General features: G+C 33.6%; 1 protein-coding gene across 1 annotated transcript in view; it reads left to right on the plus strand.

Moving 5' to 3' along the window:
* Positions 1 to 26,268, plus strand: part of LOC115224264 (ATP-binding cassette sub-family A member 2) — a 211,658-nt gene that overhangs the window by 40,578 nt on the left and 144,812 nt on the right. Inside the window, exons 2-3 of the mRNA XM_029795078.2 lie at positions 8,731 to 8,824; positions 25,500 to 25,611. Of these exons, the coding sequence (XP_029650938.1) occupies positions 8,731 to 8,824; positions 25,500 to 25,611 (206 nt within the window). The remainder of the gene's footprint in view (positions 1 to 8,730; positions 8,825 to 25,499; positions 25,612 to 26,268) is intronic.

Below are 26,268 nucleotides of genomic sequence, written 5' to 3' on the forward strand. Positions count from 1 at the left end.
ATGTGTGCAAAATACCATCACTAAAAGTTATTTGAAATATGCAATGCAATGATATTCAATTAACAAAAAACATGTTTTGATTTATTAATATGTGAGTAATATTCAAAGAAATTACAAGCAATGTAATATAGCAAAAAAATAAAATGTGTGTGTAGATAAACATTGAATCAATAGAAAATCTATTTATTGATAGATGTGTGAAACTAAGATGGATATTCAAGGATATTGGTTTTGAAAAACTGCTTATGACTTTTGTTTAGGGGTAAATATGAACATTTTGAAAATAAAAATAAACAAAAGAAAAAGTGGTTACAGACTATATGGATAGATTTAAAAGGGACATGGCACTAGGTGTTCAGGCAAATAGGATTTTAGATCTATAAATTGATAAATCTGCTAATCTTGAAGTAATAGCGTTTAGAAAACGTGATTTTTGGAATATATATTTGTGTTTCTCTGGTGATGATTGATGAAAACAATGACTTTGATTATGTGGTTGAGTTTATGTCTTACGGTGGCTCATGAAACCACTTCTGGCATGGAAAAAAACAGACATATGTGGTCTATGACAAGGCTTTGCAATGCTCACATCTGATTTCTGCTGCCAGAATACGTTTCTTGTGAGGATTTTTCAATCTTGATGAGAGTTCACTATACATGCTCTTCCTGAGATTCATGCCAAACCCAGATTTTCAATGTTACTTAGTGCCAATATTCATGGTTTTCAATGTTACTTTCATTGATTATTATATATGCAAGTTTATGTGATTAAGTTTACTTCTCAACCACGAGGTTTCAGGTTCAGTCCTACTATTTGACACCTACTATAGCCTCAGATCAACTAAAGTCTTGGGAGTGGATTTGGTAATCAGAGACTGAACAATGCCTGCTGTAAATCTGCAAATATGTATGCAAGTGTGTATGGATGTGTTTGTCTGTTTCTTTACATTTGTGCTTGCAATTTTAGAGTAAATTTGCAAGTTACAAGCAGTGCTGTCATTTTTCCTGTCAACAAATCCTGTACCTTTGAAGACATGTGAAATAAGAGATCTCTTACTTGAAAATAATAGTTAGCGACAGGAAGGGCATCCCGTTGTAATGTTACAATAATATTCATCTAATTCTTTGAAAACTGAACATGCAAATGAAGTGAATACAATATATAAACAACTGTAGTACACAAGATGTAAAAAAAAAAAAAAAACTTGAAATTATCTCTTAGTTTTTGTGTAAAGAAGCAATATAGTTAAATATATAGACAGCAATGTGACTCTTAAAATAACACTGTTACTTGGTTGTATCAAATTAATAAAGTGTATGTTTGTGTATAAAATACTTGAGAATAAATTAAGGAATATTTAGATAGAATTATAAAGCCAAATAGACTTTACAAAAAAAAAATACCAGTTAAGAAAATTGTCTGGTAATGAATACTTTCTGATGAAACTACATAAAGGTTATAACAGCAAAAAAGAAAGAAAGAAACAGGATTAAAATAAAGAAAAATGGTTATAGTTGGTAAAATGGTGTATCATTAACCTTATACTAGGTTACACAATAAAAAAAATGACGGAAACCATGGAATAAAATGGGATGATTTTAGGTATGAAGCTAAATCAAAAATTCAAGGTAGTTGAAAATCAGTTGTGGATGAAAATTAAGTACAGTAACTGAAAGTTAGTGAAGCATCATCATTATCGTTTAACATCTGTTTTCTGTGCTAGCATGGGTTGGATGGTTCAATTGGGGTCTGGGAAGCCAGGAGGCTGCACCAAGCTCCAGTCTGATCTGGCAGTGTTTCTACAGCAGGATGCCCTTCCTAACACCAGCCACTCTGAGAGTGTAATGGGTGCTTTTTATGTGCTACTGGCACGGGCCAGAGGAGGCTGGAAACGGCCACGATCGGTTGGTACTTTTTATGTGCCACCGGCATGGAAGCCAGTCAAGGAGGCGCTGGCATTAGCCACATTCAGGTGGTGCTTTTTACATGTCACCGGCATGGGTATCACAACTACAATTTCCATTTGATGTTGATGTACCTGACTCAATGGGTCTCCTCAAGCACAGTAGGTTGCCCTACAATCCAAGGTACTTTTGAGTGGACTGGGGTGGGTTAAGAATTGTATTAAAGTTTAAACAGTTAAATTAATGAAGTAAAAGGTAAAGCTTTATTACACTTAAAATTTTGGGGTTATAGGTTACTGCTGTATGATATTACATAATAGAGAAGTTATGATTAAAATACAGCAATGGCTGTATGTAATAATGCATTGTTACTTTATGTACCTTTGTTAAAATTATTTACTATCTCTTCAGAGGAGAAATGCAATAAAAATGGAATAAAATGTATGTTTATAAAAAATATTTAATATACTAGAAAAAAGTGTGAGGATTTAGTAAACTACCTATTTGGAAATATTTTAGGGATCTAAAGACCCTGTGTCTACGAGATGAGCTTGAGTGATTGTTACAGAATAGATTAGATAATAGAATTTTCTATAAATCAGAAGTGTAAAGCAGATATGGCCTTTTGTTTCTTTAGGATTTTGCAAAAGATAGAATTTTATGTTGGTAGACCTTAGATTAAACTAGCAGTATCGCCTGGCGTTGCTCAGGTTTGTAAGGGAAATAACTATAAAGCATTTTTAGAGAGTTATAGCCAAAAAATAGCAAAAAAATGGGGAAAAAATGATGGTAAATTTTTTTTGAGAGTTAAAAAAGGTGGAGTTGCGCCCCCTAGACGGTCCGTGGTTTGGGTTTCTGATTCTCGACCCCATGTCGAATTTATCGATTTTTTTCAGAACTGGGGGAACTTTTCAAAATTTTCGCTGCGTTAGTTTTGAATTATGACATTGGGCTATGTGTGTGTCAAGTTTCATCAGAATCGGTTGAAAGCCGTGGTCAGAGTGAGGGTACGAGAAAACAGACACACAGAAAACGCACAGACAAACTGCCGTTTATATAGAGAGAGATATGGCCTGAAAGAAAGGTATTGGCTTTCTTGTACTGATTTCTAAATATGTGTTTTGAAAAAATCTTTAAAGATTTTTTTTTTCTAATGATTTGGCCGTTGAACTTGTATATGAGATTGAGGTCAAGTTGTTGACTGTAGCACCTACTGTGGTTCTTCATTTTGCCACCTGCTATGGTCTTTTGTCTCACCACCCATCATAGTAATTTGCTACCTTGACTACAGAGAAACGGGCCATTTCAGTGTATATCCTATAAAATAGACTGGGTACATTTTAGGCATTAGAAGTTTCCTGCAGTTGGACTAAAGAGTATCCTCTATTCTACTATAAGTACTACTTACTCAGTCATTGACCTCTTAGAGGAGTAGCTTACAATGTAATATGCAAAGACCAAGTTTTCATATACATATATGCACACACATTTTTTTCTTTATTTAAAAGCCGTTCTAATGTATATATATGAGGAGTAGAGATTTTTTGGATTTGGTCTGTGCTTTTTTATTGCTGTTACCTTTTCCTTTTTTTATAAGAATATGGGTAGGGTGTATAACACATTCTTTTTCGAGTGATTAAGTGGGAAAATAATTTTCTTTATCCATGTATTAATATGAGGGTTCCAGTTTGTGTCTGACACTAAATGTTTTTTTAATTATTAATATAGATGGTATAGTTACTATATTTCATTAATGTATTCAGATCTGTCAGCTGAAATTGATTTCTAATTGGGACACCTTAATTTTTTTTTCTTTCAAATGGCATAATGTAAGTTGAAACTCTAATTCTTCCTTGTGGCATCACATAACAAGGTTGTTGCTCTTGTTGCTACTGTCAGTTTAGATTTACAATTGGCAGCAATGAAGTCGTAAGCACTTGTGTTAAAATTTGTAACATATTTACTTCAAACAACATATGGTATCAACACAAACCAAAGAAAGCAGAATAGATTGAAAAAAATGCACATGACTAATGACTAATACACATATATACTAGAATAAAAGGAAACAAAATTAGATTCAGCATTATTTAGTTAATATTTAGAACTACATATAAAAGAAAATACTGTATGTATACACACACACACATACTTATGTGTGTGTATATGTGTATATACTGATCTTAAAAACTTACTTCAAGGAAATAAGTTTGCATTTAAGTCTTTTACTCATGAAGTTCTTTGTGCTACAAAACTGTTGCTACCAAAGAAGTAATACTATAGGTAATGCCAACTTCATGCCAAAATTTATTGATTATTGAGTAAGTTATTCAGCATTCTGTTTCACTTATAGATCATTTATAATAGATCAATGAATAGTTTTTTCCCTCTGTACTCATTCAAAGCTACATGGGTGGAATAAAAGTAGGTCAGCAAAAATTAAGCTTCAAACTTAATATTCAACTTTTTTTCCCCCTCATTTACAGTACAAATGTTAAACCGTATTTGTAAGAATTTTGGCAACATGCTTTCTGTATTTAACTGAATGTTATGAATTAATTTAGTAATGTTTTTATGTTCACAGAGGAAATATGTTGCTCATAACTTGTTGAAACCTTGATGCTTCATGTGTCTGGGTGATAGCAGTCTAGTGTTTGGGTTTGTGTGTGTGTATGTATGTATGTATGGATGTATATATATATATATATATTATATATATATATATATATATATATATATATATATATATACATACACACACACACACACACACACACATGGTATAATGGTATACCGTGAGATGATTTTAGGAGTAAAATGTAGGGAATTTAACTAGGTGGAGCCTAAAAGAAACTCAGTGAGAATGGTAACAAGAAGTTAGGTTCTAACTATTCTAACTAAAACTTAACATCAGCTAGATTTTAGTTGGGATAACAAAATAATTCGGTAAGCTTTGTATCCACTGTCATAGTATGAGGTAGTTAGTTATAAAATCTGACAAACTGTTTATTGATCTGACAGATGGTCTCCTTCTGAAGGTAGTCAAGAAGCCAATGATCAATATCTTTAGTTTTCTGAAGATATTGAGAAGATTTATTAACTCGAAACTGTATTTATAGGTTTATAAACACCATGCTACTACAGTTTTTATTAGTTCAAATTTATAGCCAGTCACTAAGTATCACGAGTTCTAACATCTATTCTTTTTTCACAAATCATTTATGTTAGTAGTTCTGAAATTAATTCATATTATTTGCTACAACTTATTTTCTTTTCAACCTATAGTCACAATTGATTTTATTTTTATTTAAACAGTTGTGAGCTGAAAATCTCTTAAATATATTTTTTATTGAACCTGCTAAATATACATTTTCATTCAGTATAAACGAATGACAAATGAGTCAATAATTGAGCAATATTCTATCAATAGGAAAATAAATTTTATTTTCTGGTTAAAAAACCTGCTTGTACTCTCAGAAGTAATATATTTTAGTGAAAAAATCTTAGGAAGGTGTTAAGTGTAATAAAAACAAAATTTTTAAAATTGAGCTGACCACTTGAACATCATTTTTGTTAAATTAAGATGCTTTGTGATGCACATAAAGTTATAAGTCAAGCCTTTATTTTTCTTTTTAGATATTTTTAAAGTAGTGGAGTACCTATAATTTTGAATTGTACAATTTGCCAGAAAATATTCACTTTAAGTAAATTTATTTAATAACTTACTGGCATTTTGATGAATTTTCCAAACAGCTTAATCCAACTGCTAAACTTCAGCACAGGCCAATATTTTTGGCACCAGTAAACCTAAAACATCAATATAGAATAACAATTATATTTTGAACCTTCTGAGTTTTATGTTCTTTCTGCCTAATTAACATTTGGCAACTTGATGTTTGATTATCCTGATGGCTTCTATTTACAGTTCTGGTTTAACAAACATCGTCACATGCTTGGTTTGTATTAGAAAAGTTTCATTTGTATATGTGAATATTAATTACCATATATATATATATATATATATATATATATATATATATAAACATTTTTTTAAATCATAAAAATAAAAATACTAATTTTTATCTTAATAGTGTAAATAACAATGAATGGCTTTGATTCGTGGTCAGATGTATTCAGTAGGATAGAAGGCATCAAGAGTTTTGATATTAATTCCTTTCATAATTATTTAGCGATATAAGTCAGGTGAAAAGAAGACTTGGAATGGGATCTGAAATCAGACTTGGCTGTTGGAAACTTGCTTCTTAGTTTTTCAGTTTGAATGTTAATCTAATAGTAATTTCTCTTCTTACTAGTGTCAGTTATTGGACTGCAGATATCCAATCTGTCAGTTGGCTAAATAACATTTTGTTGCTAAAAAGAAGCAACTTGCTGCACCATTTTACACCAGCATGCACATAGCACCCACCAACACCCACACATGAAAGTCTCTCCAGACAATTTTAGTCTACCAAATTTCATTTAGAAAAAACTTTAGTCAGTTGGAAAATACAACCAAATCACTTGCTATTTAGTGGGACCAAACCTAAAATCACATGAATACAAAGTGAGTTTGAGACCCTTGTTAGAATACTGAAAAAAAGTTTGGATTGATAATACAAGCAAGAGGAGTTTAAGGCTCAGGTTGATGCCTATGAAAGCAATATTTTAATTCTTTTATTTTATTCTTTAAATTCTTCACATGACTTTCACAGGCCCTTTGGGATAGGAGAAATTGGTGCTGTTGGCATTAAATTTGAACATTTTAAAGTCAAAAAGCAGCAGGAAAAATATTGGTAGAAAGTGTGATAGTCAGAAAGTACTGGGTATAGTGGGTTGTGTGAAGTTTGGGATTGGAGTAGTGGTACAAGGAAGTGATGAATAGATTGGGTGAAAGTTGGTAATGATGCTATCAGATCTAAATAGTTGAGGCTGTTTTAGTCATAGTAGAATTGGTAAAAGAGAGCACACATGCAGGTTAAAGGTTGAAGTGTGCTGGTCTATGTCTTTGTAAATTAGCTAGAGTTTTTGTGTAACAGTAGCATTGTCTCTTATCTTAGAGCTATGTTTCATTCTGAGCTTTGAGCTTTATAGAATGACAGCAACTGCTCTCAATAGAGGAAGGCTAGTCTTTGGAATGTAAATTTGACAGAAGAGATCAGTGATTTTGAGGCCTAGCATTTGTAAAGACTTTGATGGTTTTAGTTGCAAATTGTCCGGGACTATAGAGTGTACAAACTTTCCTTGGTATGTACAGTAATTGTGTATTTGTGCTCTGGAATGACAAGTGAAGTCTTGTTTGCAATGTCTGTGTTTGTGAAAATTGTGCATGTTTGATATGAAGTGTCTAGGTTATTTGTGTGTAGAAGGTTAGGGAGGAATGAAGTGATATCCATATTGGAGTGGATGTTAGAAATGCTAGCAAGTAATGTCTTAGAATATATAGAAAAAGGAGTATGATATAATTGAATCTTAAGAGTATATCATTTGATTATGTGGTTCAGAAAGATCCTCATCAGGACATGTTGGGACAATGCAGTCTGATATAAATTCTGGCCGAAAGTCTGGTCCAAGAGATAATTTTGTAGGATTGAAGCAACAGGCATCTTTGTGCTTGGATTATAGGTACACATTGTGGTGAAATTAGTGGTGTAGGAAAGGTGTACCAAGTGTATGTACTGTGGAATTGGTTACAAAGTGGTCAGCAAATGTGGGCATTTTTTTCATGGGAGTACTGCTTATGGAGCCATTATAATTGGTAAGAATATTATGTGATGTTCGAATGTTTTGGCTATGGATTAAAAGGACTGACTAGTTCTTGATGGTGGTGGTTGTAGTGGTTGAGTTTTGGTTCTTGCAGATGTGGTTGTGGCTAAATACCTTCAGTTAACAAAGGTTAGTGAATTGTTTCCAGTCATTGTAGGCCATTTACTTGTACTACTATGCATCTGTTGTGAACCACTGGAGAAATGTGGGGCTGTGTGAAGGATGTGAAGACTTGCTTAAATGGATGGTTTCAGTCAGTTGCTTAGCTATCTCAGACAAGTTGGTAATGATGCAAAGCCGATGCCAGTGATTAACATAAAATTGCTATGGCTTAAACCAGTTAGCTGGTGTGAAATGCCATTGAATTTGGAAGATGGAAGAGCATTGTGTAGTATATGGATGTAGAGTTGGTATCCATATAGACATTGGTCAGATGATCCAATAGGTGCAGAGTATGTTAATTTGGTAAATTCTCAGTGGAGCATCTGTATAAATTTAGAAGAAAAGATTTGTTTTGCTCACTTTTGGTATCTGTGGATTTCTGTACAGTGTTGGTTTCCTACCATGTGTGTTCATAGTTTAAAAAGTGCTTAGAAAACTTATATAAAACACCATGACAACTTGACTACCAAGGTTGTCAATCTTACAGCTTAATATACTGGAAGTTATCATTCTTACACTTAAGGAAACTAAACATCAAATTCTCAATGCCTAAGGATATAATTTTGTACAAATTATATATTTTAGTTATGTACATTTTGAACAATGCTCTGTAATAGTTAAGGTTGTTATTTAAAAAGGTCTTTGTTCTTTGCTTTGTATGAATTGGTTTTAAGTATTTTTAATTTCTAAACAAGTAGAACTAATTCCCATTCCAAGTTGCTGCCTTCTTAAAGGACGCAACAATATAGGCAGCTAACACTCTGAGCCGATTATTTCTCTTTTTCTGCTAATCAGTAAAATATTATACAAAAGAATAAATAAATAAAAATAATGTTGATCTTGTAAGTTCTTTTTTTTTCCTCCAGTATTAATTTAAGTATATATTTTTTTAAATTTCAGTTGGTTCTGCTGTTTGAACAATTTATTCCTTTAGTGTTGTTTGTCATCTTGATCTTAATTCGAAGAAAACAGCCAGCTCATCCATGGAAAGCAAGTAAGTTGCATTTATTTTTTTTTTTAACCATGGCCTATGCCAGTGCAGCATAAGCAGCCCATTTAAGAGCACCCCGTTCAATCATTGGGCAATACACTGCACTTGTGAAGACTAGTTGAGACAAGTGAAGTCGTTTTCATGGCCAATGACAGTATCACCTGATTGGCATCCGTGCCAGTGGCATGTAAAAAGCACCATTTGAGCATGGTTGATGCCACTACTGCCTGACTGGCCTTTGTGCTGGTGGCACGTAAAAATCACTCACTACACTCTCAGAGTGGTTGGTGTTAGGAAGGGCATCCGGCTGTAGAAACATTGCCAGATTGGATTGGAGCCTGGTGCAGCCTTCTGGCATGCCAGCCCTCAGTCAAACTGTCCAATCCATGCCAGCATGGAAAGAGGACGTTAAATGATGATAATGATAAAAATTATCATTAAACAAGGGATAATTCATATAAAGTGTGAAGATATATATGGATTTTAGTTACAAACTTGAATCTAGTTAACTTGAAAAAGAAAAAAAAAGGAAATGAAAATGGGAAGGGCATTGTGTTGCAAAAAGAAAAAGTGCATTTCAAAAAGAAAACATAACATGACATTAGGTGATGGAAGTGTTCTCACTAAATGTTGATGTTCTGAGAAAAATATTAAAATTGACACTATTGAATATTCTTGTTGAATAAGGTGCATATAAGTTTACTTTTAGAGGTACTGTCAGAAAGTAAGGAAGTTTGCATCACAGTGGTCCCTGTTTCATAACCCATGTGTTCCCATACTTGGCTATGACTTCCTCAGCGATCACTCTCTCTTTCTCTCTCTCTCTAAAATTTGTAAACATTCTCTTGTTTTATAACTTGTGTCTTTCTCATTCTTGTCCTGATTTCCCCCAGTGATAGCCTTTCAAGTCTCTCTCTCTGTCTGTGCCTCACTAGTGTTTTATTACTGCTATTTTTATTTACTGAGGTGAAGCTGGCCATTTATTTGACCACTTCCGGCTGTAGATTATATAAAGAACTCTTTACACATGGTTTTCCAAACTTTCACATTGCTTGCTCTGGTGTTGACACTATTATACCATGTGAAATGACCAGCTAAGCTAAGAAATTTCTCTAGTTTTTGATCGTTCATCATGCATTCATCTAACTTGTAATGTTAATGTGATGTACTTTGATTTAAAATAATTTTTGAAACTTGTAATCCTTTAATTCTTCAGAAATCATAATTTTTTAAATCCTTGCAATATTCTTTCCCTGTTTCATAATTTACGTGTTCCCATACTTTGCCATGATTTCCTCAGCGATCTCTCCCTCTCTCTCTAAAATTAATAAACATCCTCTCCTTGTTTTATAACTTGTCTTTTTCAATATTGTTATGATTTCCCCAGCGATAAAGTCTTTCTAGTCTTTCTCTCTGTCTACCTCACTAGTGTCTTCTAACTGCTATTTCTGTTTCCTGAGATGAAACTGGCCATTGCTTGTCCGCAATGCGCCCACCCATTCCTGCCCTCACCACTTATACCAGAAATCTTGTACGGAAAACCTCTATAGGGCCCTGCCTCGCTGCTGTACCAGAAGACTTGCATACCTTCATAAATCCCTCCCTCCCTACCACCACTAATCATCCACATTACTGCATGCACCAAAAGGAGATATGTTACTTAGTAAATTAACAAACCTCTTTCTCTGTATATTTATAATGGACTAACCAATAGCACCTCATTTACTTATTTAATTTAAACATTGACCTATTTATATTTGTAGCAGTAACACTTATATTTACAATGCTCATAGCACTTTTATTTACAATGCTTACATTGCACTCACTCCTAATAGGGACAACAATTTTAACATATTTGAATGGTGGTGGGTTAAAGCAAGAACAACTTACGTCTGTAATCAAACAATCATTGAAACCTTCTTTTCAGGTGCTGAATACCATCTCTCCTTCTCATGTTCCTTCCCATGTCCCTTTCCCAATTTTCAGATTTGGTACTATCAATGTAAGCACATTGAAAGGTAGGTCTAGTGGGATTGTTGAGATACTTGAATGGAGGTGTGTGGATGTATGTTGCATCCAAGAGGTAAGGTGGAGAGGAGCTTCAGCCAGGTTCGTCATAGGCAAGACACAGGTATAAAACCTTCTGAGAAGTAACAGCAATGGGGTAAGTGGTGTGGGCATACTTCTTGCAGAGAAATGGGTGGATAAGGTCATAGAGGTAATTAAAGTGTGCAATAGAGTACTTAAGCTCAGGCTGGTCTTGAAGAATAGTATAATGACAATTATCTCTGCTTAGGCCCCTGAAATTAAGAAGGAACAAAGTTACTGGAGTTCTGTGATGCAAATAACCTACTGATTTGAAACACCAATTTCAGGAAGCCAACCAGTTACCTGATAACCAACAAATCAGGTGACTGTGCTAGCCAGATCGATTAGAAACAAGCCTGGAAGGCCTGGGGTAGCAGGGAACTGTATCAGATAGCCATAAGGGAAGCTAGGAGACAGGTATATCTAGCCAAGGGAGAAGCAAAAAAGAAGTTTGCTTATGTTAAGTGACATGACGACCAAAGAATTGAAGTGTTTCGGATTGCAAGACAGTGTATGAAAGAAAATTGTGATGTCATAGGAGAGAAATGTGTCCACATGGATGATGGTGCACTTGCATTCAATAATTCTGCAAAGAAAGAAACTTGGAAATGCCATTATGAAGAACTGCTGAATGTGGAGAATGAATGAGTGGAGGAGAGTCTGCCAAATGTTGACCCAATTGAATGACAAGCTACTCGAATTGACAGTACCTTGGTAGATAAAGCAATTAAGGATATGAAGATAGGGAAAGACCCCCCCTCCCGCCCATTAGGAATCACCACTGAAATGCTTAAAATATCTGGTGGTGTGGGTTATGGTCTAATCACCCATATTGTAAATCAGGTGGTTCACAAAAAATCATACCCAATGACTGGTGTAGCAGTGCCTTAGTCAACTGCTACAAAGGTAAAGGTGATGCCTTGGGCAGAAATAATTACAGAGGTATCATATTATTGGATCTGATGATGAAAGTTATGGAGAGAATCATAGCCCAACTAATTAGGGAGAGAGTAAGTCTAGATGAGATGCAGTTTGGTTTTGTGCTAGGGAGAAGTACCACTGATGCTATATTTCTGGTAAGGCAGTTGCAGAAGAAATAACAAAAGCCAAGTACAGAGGTTTATCTTTGGCTGACTTGGAGAAAGCCTTTGGTAGGGCCTCCCAATCCCTTATCTGGTGGTCAGTGTGGAAACTCGGATAGACAAGTGGTTGGTGAGAGCTGTACAAGCTCTGTACAGGGATGCTACCAATAAGGTGAGTGTTGGCATTAAGCGAAGAATTCAGAGTACAAGTAGGGGTTCACCAAGAATCAGTGCTCAAACCCTCTTGTCCATCATAGTCCTCCAGGCAATAAGAGGAATTCAAGACAGGCTGCCCCTGGGAGCTTCTCTATACTGATGACCTTGTTCTTATAGCTGAATCCCTACTAGAGAGGTAGTTGCAGGCATAGAAGTGAGGTCTAGAATTGAAGGGCCTTAGAGTTACCCTAGCAAAAACCAAAGTCTTAGTAAGTAGGAAGGCAGACAAATCACAAATCCCTTCAAGTAGATGGCCCTGCTTGATCTGTAGAAAAGGCATAGATAGAAACTCCATAAGATGCACCTGGTGTGAGCTTTGGACACATAAGAGGTGCAGCAATATCAGAGGATGGTTAACAGGGAAAATAGCTTTTGTGTGTGGAAGATGCATAGGTACAGGGGGATAAACTTGAGGTAGTACATAGCTTCCATTATCTAGGTGACCAAGTTAGTAGCGGAGGTAGATGCTCCAAGAGCGTAACAGTGAGAATAACATTAGGCTGGGCAGAGTTCAGAGAGCTGGTACCTCTGTTGGCAACAAAGGGCCTCCTTCTCAGAGTGAAAGGCCTGTAAGTGAATAGCTATGCTACATGGCAGTGAAACATGGGCTGTGACAGCCAAGGATATGTGTAGGCTTGAAAGAAATGAAGTCAATATGCTTTGCTGGATGTGCAATGTCAGTATTCACGCTTGACAGTGTAAGCATCTTGAGAGAAAAGTTGGGCATAAGAGGCATCAGATGTGGTGTGCAAGAGAGACAACTGTACTGGTATCGTCATATGATGCATATGGATGAGGACAGCTGTGTAAAGAAGTGCTGATTACTGTGGAGGGAACTTGTGGTAGAGGTAGACCCAGGAAGACATGGGACAAGAGGGTGAAGCATGATCTTTGAACTTTGGGCCTCACAGAGGCAATGACTAGTGACCGAGACTTTTGGCAATATACTGCGCTTGAGAAGACATGTCAAGCCAGGTAATATTGTTGTGGCTGATGCTGGTGGCACATACAAAGCACCCTTCGAGCGTTGGGCCTCACAGAGGTAAAGTGACTGAGCTCCTTTCAAGTGTTGGGTCTCATGGAGGCAATGACTGAGACCTCTGACTGTGTTGTGCTTGAGAAGACCCATCAAACCAAGTAAAATTACAGTCATGGCAGATACCAATGTCATGCAAATGGCACCCATGCCAGTAGCACGTAAAATCACCCATTACACTCTCAGAGTGGTTAGCATTAGGAAGGGCATCCATCTGTAGAAACCATGCCAAATCAGACTGGAGTCTGGTGCAACCTTCCAGCCCTGGTCAAACCGTCCAACCCATGCCAGAATGGACAACGGATGTTAAATGATAATATATTTTTGGATTCAGTCCCATTATGCAACACTTTGGTAGGTGTCTAGAGTAGACTCCAGTGTCAGTTCAACTGAAGCTTTGTGAGTGGTTTTAATGGTTATAAACTTAAAGCTTATTGTATGTGTGTGTGTGTCTCCTTGTCTTGACATTGTGTGCTAATTGTAAACAAGCATCACCTTCATAATAATAGTGTTATTCATTCACAATTGTCTGTAAAAGTGTGTCTAGCTATTACTTTGCTTAGAAACAGATGAGAGTTGGTGACAAGAAGGGCATCTGGTCATAGAAAATTTGCCTGGGTGAATTTCAAGTGATCCATGCAGTCATGGTGAAATGGACATTAAAATGAGAATGATGATGATAAAACTTACTATAAAACACTCAGCTGAATGAGTTGTCAGTTAAAATCTTATATTGGCCATGCATAAAACCAGTTATTGTAGTGGAAGGTTGTAGTAAATATGACTCACCAGAAACAATACTGGTATTCACACAGGGTGGGGGAAAATTCAAAATGGTAATGATTAAAATAATATTAAAAAAAAAAATTTTACAACTATTTCTATCATCTTTAAGATGTTGTAAGTTAAAGAAATAGGTCCTACTTCTTGAGAAAGGGTAATGTGTTTCCTCAGGACTAATTGCTTTGTTAGGTTGGAACAATTTTAGTTTTTGTTTATGACAACTGCACATACATGGTTGAGAGTGTGATAGTGGAGTTGGAAGCAAAGCTGGTGACTTTATTTATTTGCTGGACTGCAGTTTAGAGAGCTATTTTGGTTAGGAAGTGGTGAGTAGTAAGAATTCTGAAAAGTTAGCAGAGAACTTCTCAGTAAGGTAAAGCAGAATATTTCCTGACTAAAATAGGACTAAAGTAGAAAAAAAAGTAAAATTTTGATGTATTTGTGTGCTGTTGGGAAGTTGATAATTTTTAGATAGTCTTTGTCAAAATTTTCATTTTTGCTTACATAAGGCTTGCCAGAGATGGAAATATTTTTACTTGTAGGATATGATATAAATATGGGCTATGAGCAAATGTTAAAAAAATAAAAAATGCGTGGAACATTATGAATGAAGTGCATGTCGTTGATTTGTTTATAAGAATGTAGTTGTATATTTTATCCACTTAGTTATTTCATCACTGAGTAGATCTCTCATCATCATCGTTTAACGTCCGTTCTCCATGTTAGCATGGGTTGGACGGTTCGACCGGGGTTCTATATATAAATAAGAAAAAAAGAATGTTACTAAGATGGTAATACGAAATAATGATGTATTCATGTCTCTTAATGCTAATAACTGATATTAGCCATTATGTTGTTTGGAATTTACATCAGGATCTGTGCCAAATTATGATTAAAGCAATTAATTTGGAGTTAAATATAAAGATGTGCAAAGCTTAATGTCAAATCTCTCTTCATTGCTACAAGTAGATTTATGAGTAACTATACATTCAATTAATTGTTACTGCTTTTGCTTTGTACAAGGCCAACCTTCATCTAACAGACTTATAATCAAAGTTGTTCCTGCTGCCACCATTCTATTGTTCTTTCAGATAGTGTATCTAGTACTTCATTATTTAAGGCATAATACATTTACTTTTTTCTTAAAGAGTGTGATTTGAGGCAGATTTGGTTGCTACTTCTATCTGGCTGAATGACCAATAGAAGATACCCCTTTGTGATTATTTTGGTATCCAACGTAGTCTTTGGAAAAATTTGTTATAATTCACAGCTTTTGAGTTTATACCCACCATCTAACCGAGGTCTATTAGGAGAAATATAGTTAAAATTTTAGTAGACAGTGACAACTCCAGACATGTTTTGACTTTATTAGATTTCTTCAGCAAAGCTCAGACACACATGTGTCTATATTGAAGAGGATACAGAAATATTTATGCAGAAAGAAATATTGTACATATGCTGGGGTGGTAAAGCAATACAAAGCTATGAAGGAAAGTAACTTTGGGATATCATACAGGAAAATAAACAGTGAAATTAGTGCTAATGTATTTATAGTAATGAAAGTGCTTGGCCTAGTGGTAAGTGTTGCACTCACAATCATATGGTTGTGGTTTCAATTCCTGGAACACTATTGTGTTCTTGAGCAAAACACTTAATTTCACAATGCTCCATTTCATTCAGCTGTAAACGAGTAACCCTACAACAGATTTGTGTCCTGTTCAGAGAGAATGGATAACTGGCCCTATGAGTTCTAGGATTTGAGACAGTAATATGTGGTGAACACAATAACTTCTAGACTACCTATAATGAGAAGTAACTAAACCAAAGGCAAGAGTAGCAATGAATTCATGCTATTTTGGAAAATAGTTTTTGAATTTGAAGCATCAGTTGTTTGCTTTCTAAAAATACATTGATAATTTTGATGTGTAATTAGCAGTCAAAAGAGTAATGATAGGGTGAGATAATTAGAAATTGATTCATTTCAGAATTTTCAGAAAATTGGATTTAACAGTAGAATTGACCAACAAAGTATTGTAAAATGTCCCATTTTACAAACCTGTTTTTGTTGAAAGAAAAACAAGCTCCGTTTTTCTTTCTATATTACATTATTAAATGTCATGTGAATGTTTATTCTGCTAGTATATGATTTCTATGATTCTCCTTACCTTCACTACCTATAGTCTCCTTGTGCATAGCAGACAATGGCATTGCTGTGAAGCCTTAATGCTTTCCAGTTATACCTATAAGAAAAAAAGAAATATTAATTTCTTATTACTTTTCTTTCTTTCCATTTCTCCTTTGTCAAAAAGCGTTTTTTTAAATCTTGTCACTCTTCAACTTAGCAATTAAGTTTTAATTAATTTACATAGGAATCCTGTAGTCTATTTCAAAGTAAATTCACATGGAACACAGAATGAGGAAAGTGACTTTCTGGTCAATACAGAAAATATCTGTTAGATTGATTCCATTTTGCAGTGAAAACTGTTTAATTGGCAAAGATTTATTCATGAACATTACTACAATTTCTAGCTCACATACATGTTCCTCTACTGATGTAGCCTCTACTCTTTTAAACTAGCTAGTTGCACACCCTCTCTGTCAATACCCCATCTCTGCTCCTTTGGTTAGTTATGGTTCACCCATGAGCCTTATACTTTGTCCAGTCCCATTTTTCTCAAGTCAGCTATTCCCTAGAATACCTCTCCAACCTACCTTTTTCCTACAGACAAAAACTTACTGATATTCAAGGTGAACATCAATCATATTAGTTTCATCAGACTGGGTGGGATTTCAAGTTTTATGATCACTGCCCCCTCTCATGATCTGCCCATTAAAAAAAAATTCTGGGTAAGCAAATTCTAGAGTGCTTAGATTTAATAAAAATAAATGCGTGACATTCTCTATCATGGTCGTTGGTAATTGAAAAGAGTAGCTAATATGTAAACCAATAAAAATACACTCACTAACATACTCTTTTATGAAATTAAAGTTAAGTATTAAAAATTAAGCAATATAAATAAGTTTAGTTAATATGAAGTTTATAGCTGCTATTTTCTTTGCAGAAAGAACTGAACTCAGAATAATCTAGCCGTTACCAGGATTATGTTTCTTTAGTTACCCACCCTGTGATTTATAAAGGGTTATATGCTTTTAGCTGCTGAAATAGTCACTTACTTTAATTAGAAATATCTATTATTTAGAAGTAGCCTCAGCTATGGAGTTTTGTTTGCAGTATTAGTTCCCTTGATAATACTACTCTGAATGATTAGTTTATTTATACCCCCAGCAGACAAGTTATAAAGGAAAGTCAAAAGAACAGATGTAACTTTATCAAAGGATACTGCAATTTTATATTGAATCTAATATTGTCAGAGATCTGCAAATTATTTACTGAATTGAATCAACTCAAATGAAGACTAATAGCTTCCTCTGTTATACTGACTTCATTGATAAATGCAAACAAAAATCATTTTTAAAAAGTTAATTTCTAATAAAAAAAAATTAATATTAAAATTGATGACTACAGAATATATTTATCAAACAATGTTACTTTTATATAAAAAAAATAAGGAATTCATTCATAACTACTGCAAGATTGGGGTAGATTAAACAGGGATTGAGTGCACATTACTATTTACTTAAGTTATTACCATCTATAAAAAATTACTATTTTAGTAATTTTTTACACTGTATGTATATTTTTATGTATAGCTGGCATTTATATAATTTATAGTCTTTTCTCCCCTGTCTGATTGTGATTTTCAATGGACATGAATTAGTGGTAATTAATATTGGCTTAAGTTACTGGAAATTCATTTTAAAAGGATTGCTTCAGAAAGAATGTGTGTCTTGATATTTTTTTCCTATAGCTTTTAAGAATCCCAATAGCTGAAATAAACCTAATCCAAAGAAATACTCATTGTTTAATGTTGTTGTCATTATTGTTGTTATATCTGCTATTTCTATGCTTACATGGGTTAGATGAATAGCTTTTCCTGTTAACCCTTATTTGCAAATAAGCTACTTGTTCTCTTAGGCTTTTCCACAATGAACTACTGAACAACCATGTATATTTTTTTTTACCCCAGGTGTAAATATCAAAGCAAATTGGCAGGTACTCACTCTCCCCACTATATTATATAGATTGGTTAGTTGTTCATAGATAAAAAAAGAAAGATAAAAACACACTCTAAAACTTTTTTGGAACAATATTTTATGTTGTTGGTTATGGCTGGCTAGAAAGTGAATGTTGGTTTCACATTTATTGTTACACTCAGTAATATAGGCATATCATCAGACCTGCTGGTTGGAAGTACATAACCCTAAAGAGGTTAGGTACCTCTGGCTAGTGGATCTAATGAGTTGCCTTTATTAAGTGCAACAATAGATGTGAAACCAATTGCCACTTTTTGACAGGACATAACCAATGTTTACATAAAATAGATATCTTTGGTGTATCATACTAAATGTATATCATTTGAGGACATGAAGCTGTGGAATTGTCTGAGATAAAATTACATCATAGACTTATTGTGTTTTGAACAATTAGTTTTGGAAGCAATATAAGACGAAAATCATTGCTGCAGTTTCCATCCCTCAATTTCACTCACAAAGTAATTTTGTCATCCAGAGGCTATAGTAGATGCTCTCCCATGATGCCATGCAGCAGAAATTAGATTATAACCATAGCTGCAAAGCAAACATTTTAATCATATAGTTACTCATGCTGTTCATTTGTATACATATATATACAACTGTGCAGAAAATGTCTAAAATAACATTGTTTTTATAGATAGTAATGGCTTAAGTGACTAGCAATGTACAGTCAATAATCACTATTTAATCTAATTTGATCTTCTTGTAATATGGATGTGTCACTTATAGCTTGAATGTCTACTGAAGCATTTTATACAAAATTGTATTAGTGGATCCAGTCTTCTTTATATTAAACATGACCCTACAGAGCATTATGTTATGAAAAAGGATATCAAGAATTTATAATATATAATCTAAAATGTATAAAAACTTGTTGAATTTAATATTACACAGGCATCAGTGTTAGAGCAGCATTCTTTTTGTATGTGTGTGTATACATTGGATTAAAAGTAAGACTGGTCTTCCCCTGTCACTTCAGCTGTATGAATGATTCTGTTATATAAAACTGAATTTAATACTAAAAAAGAAATTTCTGTTTTGAAGTTGGCAATTATCCTTTTCAGTAATCTGTGAGTTCTGTAGAGAAACATAATAGTTTTGTTTTTGATGGGGATTTAACTTACCCTATATTAAATGTCTTGAAAACTGTTAACTGTTCATAGTAACATATTTGGTTATTTAAAAATTTTTCTTTTTAAATAAATTATCTTTTTGTATTACCAGCAGACAGTCATCTGCAATCTTTTTTTTATAACATTGCTATTAAATACAGTATAGTCTCCATTGATGATTATATATTATTTTAATGTAATAACTCATAGAATTAAATTGTGTCAGTTGTTGCTTGTCCTACAATTATTGTAACAGAACCAAAATATTTTTCATTATTTTATGGTTTTTTTACAATCAATTTTATTTCTGAAGTTTAAACATTGCTTTTCTGAAGCCAACTATTTTGTGTTCTCTTTTTAATCATCTAATTTATTCAAGAATTTATGTTAGACATATATTTGTATTCACTTGCTAATCAACTTTTAGCACAATAAAAATATGTAATTAATTAATACACTTGCATTATAAACCAGTTTATAGCCTCCATTACCTAGATAGCCTAATAAGAAATGGGGGCAGATGTTTTGAAAGCATCTTAGTAAGAATGGGGTGGGGTCGGAATGTGGGAACTATTATATCTGCTGATAACAAAGGTATTGGCTGTGTATGTGTGTGAATGGGCTGCATAGTCATGAAAAATGATCATTGAATGTAGAGGGATATTCAAAGCCTGGAAATAAATGTGAACATGCTCTGAGCACAAATGGTTTGAGTAAAAAATCAGATGTAGTGTGCAAGGTAGAAGAGTGAGTTAGTACAATTGTGCAACTTGTATAGAGGATGATGATTGTGTAACGAAATGCCAAGCACTGTAAGTTGAAGGAACCAATGAAAGAGAAAGATCTTGGAAGACATGTAAAGGAGTGTTGAAAGCTTATCTCAGGAGGCTGGACCTCAGAAAAGAGATGACAAAGGACTGTATCAAGTGGTAAAACATTGCAAAGGAAAAAGATCTGTCCAACCCATGCAAGTTTTAGAAGAAAATATTATAAAATGATGATGTTGGAATAATTATTCCTTTTATTCAGAAAGTATGGCTATCAAACAATTTTTCTTCATAGATAAGTCATATTACAGTAAAGATGTTTTTAGGGTAATAGAACACTAAATTAAGGGAAAATGTGTTTGTGTATACACACACACACACACACACACACACACACATTGCCCTTTAGTTGTAACAGAATATTAACATCATGTGAATTTACAATTTACTAAATGTTATACATTCCATTATTCTTCTCTTTGCCAAATGTGAGCAAGTTTTGTTTCACTGCCAAACGTTTCTCCATAAAGTTTGGAAACTTTTTCTTTCCTCCTTTGTTCAACTCAGATAGCTGTGTTAGCAGGTCTGCTGCCAAGTCCTTCACTATCCATTAGGCATTCAACCGTATTCTCAACACTATTTTCCCATCTATTTTTCTTTTCTTTTGCTGTTTCCATTTCTTTTGTTGTTTCCATTTCTTTCCTCACCTCTTATTGAGGTATTCTTTTTTTCTCATTAACACTTTTACAGGCCTAGATGGCATCCTTGCTATTATTTTAATTGCTGTATCCAAAGAATAGTTTCTTCTATTAATTTAACTAATAGGTTTATTCATGATAATAGTATTCTCAAAGTTTGATGTTCTGATCACCAACATTGTAATTTACTCTGAAAAGGAAAATGACTTTGAGACTGAAAGCAACAGAAAACTAAAAGCATTTCTATTAGAAATGGCTTTTAAAAATCAAATACATATTTTTTCAATTTGGATGAAATGGTTGCAATGAGATTTATACCTCTCTGAAAGCATTAGTGATATTAGTCATGTCAAAGAGTTATATCAAGGGACTGATACTAAAATAACAACGTTGTTGTGGTTTATTTAGTACTACATGGTACATTTTGAATAAAATATTTTAGGATGTTGTAAGTCTGAGATGAGTATGAGATATTTTAGCTTCTTGTCTTTTTGGTGTTGCTGATTTGATGACGACTTATTTGACATCAGACATTTTAATGTTTCTCTTGTTCTCCCCCCCTCTCTCTCTTTATATATATATATATATATATATATATATATATATATAAATAAATAAAATTTCTGAAAGTAATATTTCCAAAAATGGTTTTGAAAGATATATAACCCTGGCAGTTACCTGTTATCGGTTCTCAATGCTGGCTAGCCACAGTGAGTGTTGGGGAAACTCAGGTTAGTTAAAATTTACTATACTCAGTTAATCCTCACTTAGTAAATCCAAATTTCCTTATAAGGACTGTATAGTTTCCGTAGAGAAAATAAATTAATAAAGAACAGGAGAATGGAGATTGCACATTCAAGTTTTTTTACAGTTATTTACATCATTCATCACTAGACCTATGCATGTTTTCACTGCAAACCACTGTACACTGATGAAGCTGTACTATAATTAACACCAAGATGCACACTTGTCAGTGTGCAGTAATTAGCAGCAGAAATGCATGTAGGTCTAAATGAAGAATGATGTAAATAACTGTGTAATAAAACTTGGATGCGCAAATCTCCATTCTCCTGATCTTCATTAATTTTATTATACATATGTAGTTGAAATTTATAGAAAAACCAAAGTCAAAAACTGGTGTATGAACAACAAGCAAGTGTATTAGTTTTGACACTTGGGAAACATGAAAAAGTCTTTTATGGTTCGAGCCTACACTCTTCAAAAGAAAGTAATAAGAGGCAAAAACAGAAAGAGAATGAAAAACCTTTAGAGTTCATCATCTGCTTCTCTGTCTATGTGAATATTTTTTTATGCCTTTGAGGATAGGAAAAGTGTTTGTCAGTTATGTTCAATTAATAAATTGTAATATCCTTCCCTCTTTATCATTCTATCTGCATGTGTATATTTCTCTGTATTTGTGCATGTATAGTTACTGCAAGTATCAAAAAATACTGTCAGCAGAACACATTCACCATCCAACCAGCCATGCCAAACAGCCACGTGATATTGTTTCATTCTAATCTAATACTTCTTTAAAAAATTCAAAGTCAAGTTGATTAGGTCTTTTAATTTAGGCCTGTATTTAAGAATTAAGAGCAAATTATATTTTTAAATGTGAAAAAAAGAGAAAATATTGTAAAATGTTTGAGATATTAGACAGCATTTTTAAAATGTTAAATTATATAGTTAAATTTGCTCCTGTGTGTACTATTATGTCAAGTGAGAACATGCTACAATGACTAAAGTATATAATAAATTTAATCATCTAATGCATAATTATTTATACCTTACATATACAAACTGGTAAATGATGATAATAGTTATATGTCACCAAGTGAAATTGTAGTCATGGCCAATGCCAGTGCTGTCTGGCATCCATGTCAGTGGAATGTAAAAAGCACCATTTGAGCATTGGGCCTCATGGAGGTAGTGATAGGTGACAAACTTTGGTGATACAACATGCTGTGTAGTCCTGTCAAGCCAAGTGAGACTGTATTTGTGGATGATATCAGTATTAAGTAAATGGCACCCTTGCTGGTGGCACATAAAAAACACCCACTATACTTAGTGGTTGGTGTTAGGAAGGACATCCAGCCATAGAAACCTTGTCAAATCATATCAGAACTTGGTGCAGCTCCCTGGCTTACCAGTTTTCAGTCAAACTATCCAACCCATGCCAGCATGGAAAACAGACATTAAATGATGATGATGATGATGATGATAATAACAGGCACAGTCATGATTATATAGTTAAGTTCATTTCCCAACCATGTGGTTTTGGTTTCAATCTTTCTGGGTGGCACTTGATCAACCAAAGCCTTGTGTATTGAATAGGTAGATGGAAACTGAAAGGAGCCTGTCATATATCATTTAGTGTCTGTTTTCCATGTTGGCAAGAGTTAGATGGTTTGACTCAAACTAATAATGCCAACCACTCTAAGAGTGTAGTGGATGTCTTTTACATGTTACTGGCACTGGCCATGACCATGATTTCATTTGACTTGATATGTATTCTCACAGCAAATTGCCAAAGGTCTCGATCATTTGTCATCACCTCTGTGAGCCTCAGCATCCAAAGATCATTCTTCACCACCTTGTTCCGTCTTCCCGGCTCTACTTCTTCCACAGATTCCCTCCACAGTTAGAGACTGGCACTTTGTTACTGTCCTCGTCCATATGCAATATATATGTCTGTGTTTATATTTGTGCTTCTGAAAATTGCTGAGCTGCAACCAGTGATATTTTTCTCATTTCCCCCTTGTCAATAAATCAGCCACTGACTCCTTGTGTTCAGAAATGTGTGGAATAAGAGGTCTCTTGCTTGAAAAACAGGTAAGAGTTTGCAACAGGAAGGGTATTTGGCTGTAAAATAACATCTCAGTTATATATTCAGCTAACCCATGCTAGCATAAAAAAACTGACATAAAAGAAAAATGAATGCAAACAAAAATATATAGTCAACTTTATATAATAAAAGTATATCATGATATATATTTTATTTTGATCCAAGTTTGCCTCTTTGTATGAGAGAAAGTTGCCTTAAATGTTTTGCCAGAACTGATTGTGTTGGTATTTATAACTGAAATAATAATAATAATCACAGCTTTATTTTATTATTTCTGAATGTTACAATGAGTGATTTTTGCTAACCACTAAACTTATAAATGGTTTAGTTTATTAAATTAAACCCAATGTTCTTCACATGATCTTTAGGAGTAATTCTTTTTTTAATTTGTTTTTTGCGAGAGAAGCAATCCAATCTACTTATTTGATTTCTTCCATGTTTTTAGTGACTATAGTGATTCTTTATTTCTTATTCAAAACCCAAGACCCACATATTGGAGACAATTATCTACTTTGTGTTGCTCTTTGTATCTTCTGTTCACATCAGGCATCCACTTCTGCCATCAGTCAAAATTTTCACAAGCTATCTGACAACTTGGTTCCATTTAACACCAAAATATAAACATTTCTCAGTTATGTCAGTGGGAGAGGATACTACACCTTGCCCTCACATTTCCATTTTAGAAGATCCTTTTCACTTCACAAGATAGAATGCTTTTTTTCTTATACTTAATTTTTTTATTTCAAAATTAAATTGAAGAGGCTTAGATCTTTTTATATTGCTAATAATTACATCAGTCTTGAGTATCTGTTGACTATCTACATATCTTAAGAATACCTCATTCTGAAATATTCTTTCCATTTCTGGAATGGTACACTTTATTTGATCACTGGTATTCTATTTAGAAGAATGACATCCATGATGGAAATAGTTTCTGGATTATCTCCTGCTGCTGCTGCTTTTATTGCTATCATATGCTACTCTGATAAACTTATGCTTGAACTCTCCCTCAAATCAATCTTATTCATTATATCCATCTCTCTGCTTCTTGCAGCAGCATTCTTCACGCATCAACAAATATGTAGTTTATTTTTTTTTTCATTTTGTTTCTCCAAAAAGTATGTCAACATTCTCATGTGTTCTTGCTAAATGAAATTGAATTATTTGTAATAATATCCTTCTGGTTATATTACAGGGAAGGTTACTTTTTTGTTAACTTAAGAGAAATTACCTTTGTCCTTACATAGTATAAGTCATCATAATCATCATCTTTATTTTGCATGTTTTTCCATGCTTGCAGGGATTGGACATTGTCATAGTTTGAAATAGTTCTTATAAAAAGTTACTGCCCTCTTTGATGAGCCAGGGGAACTCTGTCCATTATTTCCATTATATATCTTTGTGCTGGGCATATGTTGAGAGCAAATTAAGGTTTCAAAATGGTATTTTTCCTTCCTTCCTTTTTATTTTCTATACATAAACTATTTCATGTTTATGGTTGGCTTACACTGAAGGCTGCCACTTTTTTGTGTAGCATCTAAAAAATTTTAGTCTTTCAAAATGTATTTAGAAAATTAAACTTTTTGAAAAAAAATATTTTTCAAAATAAATGCTTTACATTCTTTTTGCAATACTCTATTCTGATGTAAAAAAAATTTAAATGTTACTTCTTTTGGTACATTTTTATTAAAACATAAACTGAAATATGTTCTATTTAGTGTGATGATTCAGTTGGTTATTGTGATTAAATACAATGACAGTTATATTACAAAGAGTGGTGTTTTTCTGAAGCTCTGAATGAAGCAATTTATTCTCATGTATCCATTTTGAAACCATTTTGAACACTTGTAATTATTATTCTACTATTTTCCTAACTTTTCTTTTCTCTCATTACAGGTTTCTATGCAGCAAAACCTTTGCCTTCAGCAGGTGTTGTTTCTATTATGCAAGCATTTTGTGATGGTGGTTCCTGGGATGAAAATAGTTTTGTTACATTTCCAAAGAACAGGTAATATATAATACCAAGCATAATATTCATTCAAATTTTAAAGTTTTGAATATTTTTAATGGTTTTCGTTTATCACATTCTACAAAGATATGTATAAAAATCAAATGATTCTTGTAGTTTAGGGTGATTATAATTGGATTTCTTGACAGAAACAATAAGTAAAAAAAAAAATTCAATTTATTTAAAAAAAATTTGCCTAATCAACTTAATCATGAATGACATTCGAAATTCTATTTCATATTTAAATTGACTTTATTCCATATGTTATCTGCATGTAGATAAATGTTCTAAACTTGTATATATTGTCTAAAATTTTTTTATTAAATATTTTTGTTGGTACTAGTTTTTTCATTTAAAGTTCCTTCACCTTACTTAACATTGTTATTAACAGAACTCCATCCAAGCATGGAAAGGTGGATGTCAAAATGATGACAATGATCCTTAGTTGAAAAACATAATTAACTCAGCTGTTTTATAAAATATCATCAATATGACTTATGGGAGAATGCCTCAGGGAGTTGCTTTTTTTTTTAAATACAAATATGGTAGAGCTTTGCACACATAATATAGTTAGTTGAACAACTTTGATTAACTAATGATGTTGTGAATCGTGAAATAGCTTATTGATTATTTTTTTGAGTTAAAGGTTATTAAAGA

Source organism: Octopus sinensis, linkage group LG2 (genome assembly GCF_006345805.1).
Source record: "Octopus sinensis linkage group LG2, ASM634580v1, whole genome shotgun sequence".
NCBI classification, from domain to species: Eukaryota; Metazoa; Mollusca; class Cephalopoda; order Octopoda; family Octopodidae; genus Octopus; species Octopus sinensis.